Raw genomic sequence first — 12654 nt, 5'->3', positions numbered from 1 at the left:
GTCTGCCTGCCGGGATGGATGTTGGGATTGGTAATCAGACACTGGCTTACCACCTCTCAGAGTCTCACTGTAACCCTCCTGACAGGCCAAAAACCCTCTGAGCCTGATAGGACACTGTACGCTGCAACGTACCACACTTCACTCACCTGCAGGGGTAGCAGTGAGCCGCTACGGTTTGCACCAGTAGTTCCCAAGTATTTGCATTTGACCATTTACCACACTATTTTTTGTCAGGCGCTGTTATCCAGAGCGACTTACAGTCAGTGCATTTAGTGCAGTGACCCTCCCTCCTAAAGGCTTTTGGGGTTTAGTCGTGATCTTCTAGGTCATCGAAATACGTTTTTAAATGATTTATTTTTTAAAAGCCGCAGCCCATTCTTAAGCCTCAACTCCATGGGAATAGTGGGAATACTAGCGACATATGGCCATGACTGCCTGCAACCCAGAAGTGTATCTCAACCAACTCCGGTATTAGACAAACACTGCTCTAGTACTACAGAAAGGCATGTCTCTACTTGCTCTGTAGTCAGTTACACTCCATCCAGTTACACTCCATCTGCTGTGTCTTCACACACAAACGTAGGCCTATGCATCTTGACACACACACACACACACACACACACACACACACACACACACACACACACACACACACACACACACACACACACACACACACACACACACACACACACACACGATATCCCTTCACAACAAATTTATTTGGGCAACAAAGCTACAACTTTTAATTTGTCTCCATACTCCAGTATTTTGGATTTGAGATCAAATGTTTTATGAGACGACAGTACAGAATGTCACCTTTTATTTGAGGGTATTTTCATACCTATCTGTTTTATTGTTTGGAAATAAAAAGCACTTTATATGCATCTAGTCCCCTCATTTCAAGGAGTCCTACCGGCCTTCTCTAATCCCTGGAGTTATGATATTACCGGTTTAGAACACAAGGGGGCTCCAAAAAAAAATGGGCATCTATCACCAGAATGCTAACAAAATTAGCACACTTAATAGCGAATTTCCACAGAAGCTGCTAGCTAAATATGCTAACGAGCAAACGGGAAAAAAAACAAATCGCAAAGACAGGCAATCCAGCTCATAAAGTTAAACATAAATAGGTAGGAGCTACCGAATGTCATGTTTGGTGAGTTTGGACATTTACAAGTAAAGGTGAACGAGACATTGTGCAAATGAGCAAAGTTTTGACACATGCTTGTCTGAAGGAAGAACAGTACTGGCTCTGGAGCAGCATGTGTACACGCTGTGTCTGTGTGGAGTCTGGAGTCGCTAGGGCAATGGGCCTACCTGCTCTGTTCTGAGAAAAGGGGTGAGGAGCATACAGGCCAAGAACAGAGAGGACAAAAAAACGCAAGGATATCAAGCACTGGCAGCTGTAACTCATCCAAAGGGCTTTGACTTCTCAAACACAGCAGAAAGCAAACACTATATGATGTCCAGTGACCTTATTAATTAAGCCATTTTGCTTAGATAGCGCGACCCCCTAAGTTTAACTTGCAAGTTAACGCAGAATGCAGCGTTTTTCACAAAGGAAAAAAAGTATAATTTGCATAAGAAATCTTGCTGCCAGATCTAAAATGTTTCTTGTAATTTCTGCTCGGCATCAGACAAATTTTGTGCTTCAGATGCTCTTCTCCACTCGGATGAGAATTCACGAACGGGCATTCTATCAGCAGACAGCGCTCTGACTGATGTGTAGCTACTTTTCTTAACTTTAAGCAAAACATTAAGAAATGCAGCTGGCTACATTATTTCTATGATAAACATTAATAACATGGCCATGCATAGTTAAAAAAATATATATATATTTTTCATTGTGAGTTAATTTACTCGTCTCGCTGCCGGCCAAAAAGTGTTGCACTTCTGTTGTCATCTGATGAAAATGAAGCTATTTTCTGCTGAATGTGTTGCACTGATGTATTTTCCGTGAAGGAAAACTATAGTTGCACATCCCTGATGACTCTATTGAAGTAAAAAAAAATACTTGCCTTTCAATATAGAACCCCACCCCTGTCAATACACAGCTGGACTCACCTGCCAATATCCTGTTTAAACTTGTTGGCTAAACAAATAGAGTGGTAATCCATTCTGGGACCGTAGGAGCCTATCCAAGTCTCTCTCTCCAACATTAAGACATCACTCACTGATAATGCATTAACACAACACATTCCACTGTCTGTCACTCTTAAAAGAGAGGGGTAAGGGGAGGAATGGATGGAAGGGAGAACATTTTAAATACACACACAGACGAGAGAGGAATGGAGGGAGAGATGGAGGGATAGAGAGGGGAGAGATGATAGAAAGACAACAGAAGGAGAGAGAGAATGGAAAGAAAAGAGACAGAGGAAAGTGAGGGTGGGTAAAGAGAAAGAAGAGAGGATGAGATAGAATAAGTAGTGATGTAAAGGGGAAAAACTAAAGATCCAGACACAGAGGAGAGAGGAATGGAGGAAAGGAAGACAGGAGTGAAAGAGAGGAGTCTCTACAGGCCCAGGACTGTTCCAACCAACCAGACAAACTCTTCTCTCACCACTTAGATATTTTAATAAGGCACACTGACAGTGTAGACAGGAAAATATTTCATATCTTTCTACAATGTCTCAGTAAGGTCTCCATTTTTTTATAAACCTTAGATGTTGTAGAAAGATTTTAAATGATTTCCTGCCTACACCATCTGTTTACATTGATTACAATTAATGTTATTGCACAACCTCTCCTCAAGAACCTCCAACCAGTTCCACATATCTGATACATTCCATAACTTGCACAATGCGCATAGAAAGTGGATAAGCGTCACGATGATAAAAGGTATTGTGTGTGTGTTCTCACCGTTGCGCTGGGGGGGCCCTCTGCCCATCTGCTGGTTCATGCCAAAGGGGTCCTGGGGGTTCATGGCACTCGTATGAAGAGCCGAGTCCGAGTTGGTTCTGTGGAGGAGGAGAGAGAGAGAGGGAGGAGGAGGAGAGAGGGAGGAGGGGATGGAGGAGAGTGTTAATTTTCTCCCCAATGTCGTGGTATCCAATTTGTAGTTACATCGTTTTGTCCCACCCGTATGGACACGGGAGAGGTGAAGGTCGAGAGCTGTGCGTCCTCCGAAACACAACCCAACCAAGCCGCACTGCTTCTTGACACAATGCCCACTTAACTCAGAAGCCAGCCGCACCAATGTGTCAGAGGAAACACTGGCGACCGTGTCAGCGCACACTTTGCCTGGCCCGCCACAGGAGTCGCTAGTGCGAGATGGGACAAGGACAACACTGCCGGCCAAACCCTCCCCTAACCTGGAAGACGCTGGGCCAATTGTGCGCCGCCCCATGGGTCTCCCGGTCGCGACAGAGCCTGGATTTTAACCCAGAATCTCTAGTGGCACAGCTAGCACTGTGATGCAGTACCTTAGACCACTGAGCCACTCGGGAGGCAGGGTGTTAATATTCTGAGCCAGTGGTGGACAGAGGATGAGGACGCCTCGCGGCTAGTTCAGAGAGTCATTCAGTGGTGGACAGAGGATGAGGACGCCTCACAGCTAGGTCAGAGAGTCATTCAGTGCTGGACAGAGGATGAGGACGCCTCACAGCTAGGTCAGAGAGTCATTCAGTGGTGGACAGAGGATGAGGACGCCTCACAGCTAGGTCAGAGAGTCATTCAGTGCTGGACAGAGGATGAGGACGCCTCACAGCTAGGTCAGAGAGTCATTCAGTGCTGGACAGAGGATGAGGACGCCTCACAGCTAGGTCAGAGAGTCATTCAGTGCTGGACAGAGGATGAGGACGCCTCACAGCTAGGTCAGAGAGTCATTCAGTGCTGGACAGAGGATGAGGACGCCTCACAGCTAGGTCAGAGAGTCATTCAGTGGTGGGTCCAAAGTCTGCTCTGCATACACACTAATACTTCAACACACACATTCTCAAACGTACATACACCCCCCCCCCTCAGACGCACGCGCACACACACACACACTTCTTTCACTGGCTACAGCTGAGGGCTTTCTCAAGTGCTCTTCATTAAGCTCCAATAGCTGTGTTTATGCTTCACTACCCCTCTAAGGACAAATCTCTCCCTCCCTCTTTCTTTCTTCCCATCCTCCACTTTCTCTTCCCCTTGAGGATGCATCTCTCACACTCTCCTTCTCAAGATGGACACCCTCTTTCACAGTGGTTTTAATGTCTCTGTGTGCAGTCCCTAAACTCGCTGAGACCGTACCATGTTCATTAGGGCACACCGTAGCAAAGTGCTCTGCAATGGAAAACAAGAACAAGTGTTTCTTATTGGACAAGCACAGGTAGATTGTAGCTCCCCATTTCTGAACTTTTTCCTCCCACTGAACACGCCCTAGAGCTCAGTATGGTTCCTAACAGAGAGTCAATTAATTCATTAATAGCATATCATCAATAACAATTGACATAACATTGGTGATTAAACAACGTCATTTATATGCAAATAAACATTGTAACATTTGCAATTAGCATCGTAACACCAGCATCACATCAAGAAACAGACAGATGGTCCAAAGAAAGACCAAACGATGAATGTAAATAAACTAAATAGTAGTGAATAAATCCACTGTGAGTCAGGAGGCACAGTGTTAGGTAGCGATGGGTGGCAGCAGCAGCGACAGGGTAGGTGGCGACAGCCTTACCCACCCAGTCACACGGTCCTACAGCTGGGTTAGTGACAATGACAGAAGAAAAAGACTGATTAGTGTTACTAGTATAGCGAGGTAGAAGGACAGAGAGGTAGAGGGAGGGAGTGAAAGTGAACAGACACAGTAGTCTGTCTTGTGCTCCAACTCTGTGTCTCAAAGCCTTGCTAGAGAGAGACAGATGAACAGATATCTAAAAAAATAAAAAGGAGTTAAACAAGAGGGTGATTGAGGAGAGGAAGAGGGCATACAAAAAATAGAGCAAGAGAGGACGAGAGAGCATGAGAGATTGGTATAGAGAGGAGAGAGAGCATGAGAGATTGGTATAGAGAGGAGAGAGAGCATGAGAGATTGGAATAGAGGAGAGAGAGCATGAGAGATTGGTATAGAGAGGAGGGAGAGCATGAGAGATTGGTATAGAGAGGAGAGAGAGCATGAGAGATTGGAATAGAGAGGAGGGAGAGCATGAGAGATTGGTATAGAGAGGAGGGAGAGCATGAGAGATTGGAATAGAGAGGAGGGAGAGCATGAGAGATTGGTATAGAGAGGAGAGAGAGCATGAGAGATTGGAATAGAGGAGAGAGAGCATGAGAGATTGGAATAGAGAGGAGAGAGAGCATGAGAGATTGGAATAGAGAGGAGAGAGAGCATGAGAGATTGGTATAGAGAGGAGAGAGAGCATGAGAGATTGGAATAGAGGAGAGAGAGCATGAGAGATTGGAATAGAGAGGAGAGAGAGCATGAGAGATTGGAATAGAGAGGAGAGAGAGCATGAGAGATTGGTATAGAGAGGAGGGAGAGCATGAGAGATTGGTATAGAGAGGAGGGAGAGCATGAGAGATTGGAATAGAGAGGAGGGAGAGCATGAGAGATTGGTATAGAGAGGAGAGAGAGCATGAGAGATTGGTATAGAGAGGAGAGAGAGCATGAGAGATTGGAATAGAGAGGAGAGAGAGCATGAGAGATTGGAATAGAGAGGAGGGAGAGCATGAGAGATTGGTATAGAGAGGAGAGAGAGCATGAGAGATTGGTATAGAGAGGAGAGAGAGCATGAGAGATTTGAATAGAGAGGAGAGAGAGCAGGGGGGGTGAGAGAGCAAGAGAGGGGGAGGGTGGTGAGAGAGTACGTGAGAATGAGAGGAAGGATTGGGCAGTCTACAACAGAGAGAGGAGAGACAGAGCAGTCCGGCAGAGTGGTTGGTCCGTGTGAGAGAGAAAGCAAGAGAGGAGGCTGAAGAGTTCAAAGGTCACCTGTTGAGCTGTGATATTAATCTAAATCCTGGTTGTTTCTCCTCGGCCCACGGCTGCTGCTCCCTTGGGAGAGGGAAAGAGAGAGAAACATCACGCTCGTTTCGTAGTTTACTTGAGCTCAGAAAAGGCCTGGATGCTGAGAGAGTGGGGGAGAGAGAGAGAGAGAGAATAGGTTGGAAATTCTAAGGTGAGGAGGGAAATCTGGATGAGGGGGCTGGATACAGATCTACTAAAGTGGACTGACTACAGGTCTGGAAACAGGTCTACTAAAGTGGACTGACTACAGGTCTGGAAACAGGTCAACTAAAGTGGACTGACTACAGGTCTGGAAACAGGTCTACTAAAGTGGACTGAGTACAGGTCTGGAAACAGATCGACTAAAGTGGACTGACTACAGGTCTGGAAACAGTTCAACTAAAGTGGACTGACTACAGGTCTGGAAACAGGTCTACTAAAGTGGACTGACTACAGGTCTGGAAACAGTTCAACTAAAGTGGACTGACTACAGGTCTGGAAACAGGTCTACTAAAGTGGACTGACTACAGGTCTGGAAACAGTTCAACTAAAGTGGACTGACTACAGGTCTGGAAACAGTTCATGTAAAGTGGACTGACTACAGGTCTGGAAACAGTTCAACTAAAGTGGACTGACTACAGGTCTGGAAACAGTTCAACTAAAGTGGACTGACTACAGGTCTGGAAACAGGTATACTAAAGTGGACTGACTACAGGTATGGATACAGATCTACTAAAGTGGACTGACTACAGGTCTGGATACAGATCTACTAAAGTGGACTGACTACAGGTCTGGATACAGATCTACTAAAGTGGACTGACTACAGGTCTGGAAACAGGTCTACTAAAGTGGACTGACTACAGATATGGATACAGATCTACTAAAGTGGACTGACTACAGGTCTGGATACAGATCTACTAAAGTGGACTGACTACAGGTCTGGATACAGATCTACTAAAGTGGACTGACTACAGGTCTGGAAACAGGTCTACTAAAGTGGACTGCCTACAGGTCTGGAAACAGGTCTACTAAAGTGGACTGACTACAGGTCTGGATACAGATCTACTAAAGTGGACTGACTACAGGTCTGGAAACAGGTAAACTAAAGTGGACTGACTACAGGTCTGGATACAGATATACTAAAGTGGACTGACTACAGGTCTGGAAACAGGTCTACTAAAGTGGACTGACTACAGGTCTGGAAACAGGTCTACTAAAGTGGACTGACTACAGGTCTGGAAACAGGTCTACTAAAGTGGACTGACTACAGGTCTGGAAACAGGTCTACTAAAGTGGACTGACTACAGGTCTGGATACAGATCTACTAAAGTGGACTGACTACAGGTCTGGATACAGGTCTACTAAAGTGGACTGACTAAGTAAAGGAACCCCCTAAAAAACAAATAAATGTCCATCAGACATTCAACTATGCTTTGTGGAAAGTAAATGTTTTTCAGGAGGAACTGACTACACCTATTTGAATACAGATTCCCAAAAAGTATTTTTTTATTTTTTTATTTTTTTACAGATCTCAGAAAGTACCGTAACTACTTTTGTAAATGATTGGAATTCACATCTGAGAAAGCAACTAAATGTAAAACAAATTTGAATACAGATCTCAGGAAGTGACGACTTTTCCGAAATGATTGGATTGGCTGCCTTCAACTAATGACAAGGCTGTATCTGGAACTGCATGTTGAAGATATAATGAAGAGTACACCATTTACTATACTATTCCAATCTGAGAGTCATATTTGATCTAGACAATACATTTCTATCTGAACATTCTGTAAATGTCCATTGCCCCAGGTGTATATAATCAAGTCAAACCAATGACATTTTGTACAGATAAGTACAGTATATAGCTCAACTACTATACAAGTCTTTAAACATGCCACTGAAAAGGTTGAAAGATGCAATACATTTGTATAATACCTGAAAACACTGCAGAGTAATTCAAAAGCCATTTGCAAACAGCACGTTGAATGCTGAGCAGAAACAACTTTGAAGCTTTTTGTCCATCGGAGGGTGAATGTTCTTGTTTCAAACACACATTATACTATCTTTAAAGGGATCGCTTAAGTAGAATACAAACTAACATGATTTTCAACCTACCTTGGCTGTAGTGGATTCAAGAAGGCTGTTTTGGGATGTTTAGTTTCAAAACGTAATAGCCATATTTTGTTACTGTTAGCATTCTCAGTAACACTTAACATGACATTGTTCTTGTGCCTGTGTAATCAAGCTACAATTACTTTGAGCAACATTTTATTAGCATGTTGTTAAATAATACTTTGGTAATTGCATTTTAATTACATAGCAATGAGCTGAGAGTTTAACTACTGTACACAAGAGGAATAGTGACTGTTCCTTATTCCACTTATGTTATAACGCGATTATTATGCCATTCTAAAGTTGATTTCTTGTTTAGAGCCCATTTGGTTGTGCTGTCCAGTAAAACATGTTCACAACTCAAATCTGTTCAGTGTGCTGTTATTACACTTGCTTTGGGATACTAGTTGTATCTGACAAAACAAGTGCATTGATCTAGACACTCAATGTGTGCATAGTGTTCTGGTTTCATTTGCAATAGTTTACCAGACCGTGCCAGGTGTGTGGGTGTAAACAGACCCCTATGAGATTGTGGAGAGCCCGGTGTTAACTCTTTTCAACTGAATCCACATGTTGGACGACTGGGATTGAACTGGGAGTTGATGCGAAGCAACAAGCAGAGTTAAACTACGGGGGACCAGCCCTACTCACCAGGGACGAAACAGGAGCACTAAACACAAGTATGCCTAACCAGGTGGACTAGCTGTGCCACAGTTCTGTAGATTATACAATACAAGCCATCTTCATTGATCCAGACAACAGGGGATTGTGGTTATTCTTGTCGTCCTACACTATTGGCAGGGAGGGAGCAGCACAGGGTGAGGCACAGAGCAGTGCCCATAGAGCAGGTTAGGGGTTATGTGCCTTTCTCAAGGGCACATGTGCAGTAGGTGGTGCCTGAGATATTGATGCCAGCCACCCTGCGGTTGCTGCCTCCCTCTCTCCATATCCCTAGAGCACCAGGTACTGTAAGACAACTGTAGATCAAATCAGAACATCAACTAAGTTAAACCAGGGAAAAAACACTTCAACTTTTAATTTGATAAATTAATTTTATCACTATTCCTTACAACCCTTAGGCTACATCCACACTTTTCCACATGGCAGAGACAAACACAAGTATCTGTGAAAATTAGCAAAGAATCAAGTTAAAAACCAACGCAAAATCTCCATCTCTGTAAATCTCTCTGTAAATAACCCCCATCTGAGGAAACAGAAATGTGAAGGCCTCATTGTAGATGACTAGCGAACAGCTGCTGTGACAGTGGAAGACACCAGCTGAAGGAGAATAGAGACTCTGCAGGAGAAACCCAGTGATTTTTAACCATGACTACATTTAGATGACTGAATTTAGCGATTACACGCTCATCCTGTGACACTCCTGGTTGCTACTATCACACATTGTGGTCTGATAAAGTGTGTAATACAATGATAAGCTCACTGGAAGTGGCCTCTGTGAATCCCAAATCAACCCCTAGCCCCTACCCCCCAGTCACTTGTGTAGATCTGAGAGGATTGGAAATGTAAGAAATATGGTGGTTGTGGGCAATTCCACAGTGTCACTGATTTTTTAATTGTATCATCTTAGAAATGTATTTCAAACAAAAAGCAATGATTGAAAAGTTAAACAAACCATACAACTCGATGCACAAGGACTATTTTAACAATTTCCACTGAAGATTTTACACAACATTTACTTGAAGAACAGCACAGATGCAAAGTTTGGTAACAGAATGACTGCACAAAACTTAATTTTCTTACCAAACATTGCATCTGCACTTTCAAGTAAATGTGTTTTTGTAAAATGTTCTGCAGAAAATGTTAATAGTCCTTATGCATAGAGTTGTATGGTTTTAACTTTGCAATCATCTATTTTTGTTTGACATACATTGTAACGTGAAAGATCTGAGTCTCAGTGTCACTCTGTTGCAGTGGAATGACCCGTGTGTCGGAGATCCATTTTGCCCTCTGATAGACCAGGGGAATGGTCGGCATATTGTTTACACCTATGCAATCCTCTCAAATCTACGTAAGTACACTGCCTCGGGGCCGTGGGTAGGGTTTGCTTTGGGAATCAGGGCCAGAGTAAGGGGGACAGCCAACTTCCCAGTCCAAACATGATCTTCTTAGATGGGATCCATCGTTGCCAAGGCCAGCAGTTCTCCCATGTGCCTACAGGGGGCGATCTCTGCTTCTCTCCTGAGGGGCGCTTTGCACTGCATCGTCACCTCCCTTCTATTAAAAAGTGTGGGGGGAGGCTAATAAAAATGGTCCACACCAACCTGTCATATCACTAAGCTCCTAGACACACTGGGGGTGCTGTATTTAGACTCACCCAGCAAAGTACACACTCCAGGAAGACGGACTTTGGAGCCAGTGGGATATATACCAAATACTCCACCCACCCTGCACTTTCAGTAGGTACACTGCAGCTGGGTGTTCTGCAATGCTATGACAGTACACACACACACGTCTCATGAGCTGCTTTCCCCAGATGACAGCGGCTTTATTACACATTTCCATGTAAAGCTGTGTGTCCCTCCTCCCCCTGTACTGTATTGGGGCTTAGCAGCATGGGCCATATGGAGTTGGAACAGCCACACATGCCTTCCCCTGCCCTTCTCCCATTCCCTTTCTCTCAGTCTCTATCCCTCTCTCCCTTTCTCTCAGTCTCTCTCCCTTTCTCTCAGTCTCTATCCCTCTCTCCCTTTGTTTCTATCCATCTCTCCCTTTGTCTCTATTAGAGGTCGACCGATTATGATTTTTCAACGCCAATACCGATACCGATTATTGGGGGACCAAAAAAGCCGATAACGATTAATTGGACGATTTTTTTACATTTATTTGTAATAATGACAATTACAACAATACTGAATGAACACTTATTTTAACTTAATATAATACATCAATAAAATCAATTTAGCCTCAAGTAAATAATGAAACATGTTCAATTTGGTTTAAATAATGCAAAAACAAAGTGTTGGAGAAGAAAGTAAAAGTGCAATATATGTGCTATGTAAAAAAGCTAACGTTTCAGTTCCTTGCTCAGAACATGAGAACATATGAAAGCTGGTGGTTCCTTTTAACATGAGTCTTCAATATTCCCAGGTAAGAAGTTTTGGGTTGTAGTTATTATAGGACTATTTCCCTCTATACCATTTGTATTTCCTTAACCGTTGACTATTGGATGTTCTTATAGGCACTTTAGTATTGCCAGTGTAACAGTATAGCTTCCGTCCCTCTAGTTAGCCATTTCACTTCGGTTACACCAGCCTCATCTCGGGAGTTGATAGGCTTGAAGTCATAAACAGCGCAATGCTTGACGCACAACGAAGAGCTGCTGGCAAAACGCACGAAAATGCTGTTTGAATGAATGTTTATGCACCTGCTTCTGCCTACCACCGCTCAGTCAGATATAAGCATACAAGTATGCTCAGTCAGATTATATGCAACGCAGGACACGCTAGATAATATCTAGTAATATCATCAACCATGTGTAGTTAACTAGTGATTATGATTGATTGTTTTTTATTAGATAAGTTTAATGCCAGCTAGCAACTTACCTTGGCTTACTGCATTCGCGTAACAGGCAGTCAGTCTCCTTGTGGAGTGCAACGAGAGAGAGGCAGGTTATTGCGTTATTGCGTTGGACTAGTTGTAAGGTTGCAAGATTGGATCCCCCGAGCTGACAAGGTGATAATCTGTCGTTCTGCCTCTGAACAAGGCAGTTAACCCACCGTTCCTAGGCCGTCATTGAAAATAAGAATGTGTTCTTAATTGACTTGCCTAGTTAAATAAAGGTCAAATAAAAAAGTATAAAAATAAATAAAAAATAATCGTCAAATTGGCGCCCAAAAATACAGATTGTTAAGAAAACTTGAAATCGACCCTAATTAAATCGGCCATTCCGATTAATCGGTCGACCTCTAGTCTCTATTCATCTCTCCCTTTCCATCTCTATTCATCTCTCCCTTTCCGTCTCTATTCATCTCTCCCTTTCCGTCTCTATTCATCTCTCCCTTTCCGTCTCTATTCATCTCTCCCTTTCCGTCTCTATTCATCTCTCCCTTTTCGTCTATTCAGCTCTCCCTTCATCTCTCCCTTTCCATCTCTATTCATCTCTCCCTTTGTCTGTATTCATGTCTCCCTTTGTCTATATTCATCTCTCCCTTTCAGTCTCTATTCATCTCTCCCTTTCAGTCTCTATTCATCTCTCCCTTTCCGTCTCTATTCATCTCTCCCTTTCCGTCTCTATTCATCTCTCCCTTTCCGTCTCTATTCATCTCTCCCTTTCCGTCTCTATTCATCTCTCTTTCCGTCTCTATTCATCTCTCCCTTTCCGTCTCTATTCATCTCTCCCTTTCCGTCTCTATTCATCTCTCCCTTTCCGTCTCTATTCATCTCTCCCTTTCCGTCTCTATTCATCTCTCCCTTTCCGTCTCTATTCATCTCTCCCTTTCCGTCTCTATTCATCTCTCCCTTTCCGTCTCTATTCATCTCTCCCTTTCCGTCTCTATTCATCTCTCCCTTTCCGTCTCTATTCATCTCTCCCTTTCCGTCTCTATTCATCTCTCTCTTTCCGTCTATTCAGCTCTCCCTTCATC

The 12654-nt window shown here is 43.5% G+C and overlaps 1 protein-coding gene across 4 annotated transcripts in view; it reads right to left on the bottom strand.

Moving 5' to 3' along the window:
- LOC118964938 (CREB-regulated transcription coactivator 3) overlaps positions 1-12654 on the bottom strand; it is a 92194-nt gene that overhangs the window by 22420 nt on the left and 57120 nt on the right. For 2 of the 4 annotated variants that reach the window (XM_090239075.1, XM_090239077.1), the window contains exons 5-6: positions 5924-5986; positions 2863-2960 (exon numbers count right to left, since the gene is read on the bottom strand). In XM_090239075.1, coding sequence (XP_090095201.1) covers positions 2863-2960; positions 5924-5986 — 161 coding nt within the window. Of the gene's footprint in view, positions 1-2862; positions 3162-5923; positions 5987-12654 lie in introns of those variants that run through there. The other 2 variants (XM_090239076.1, XM_090239078.1) reach the window with 2 other exon arrangements.

Source organism: Oncorhynchus mykiss, chromosome 6 (assembly GCF_057628025.1).
Source record: "Oncorhynchus mykiss isolate SJ-2025 chromosome 6, ASM5762802v1, whole genome shotgun sequence".
Lineage (NCBI taxonomy): Eukaryota > Metazoa > Chordata > Actinopteri > Salmoniformes > Salmonidae > Oncorhynchus > Oncorhynchus mykiss.
This window is presented reverse-complemented; position numbering and strand designations above follow the sequence as displayed.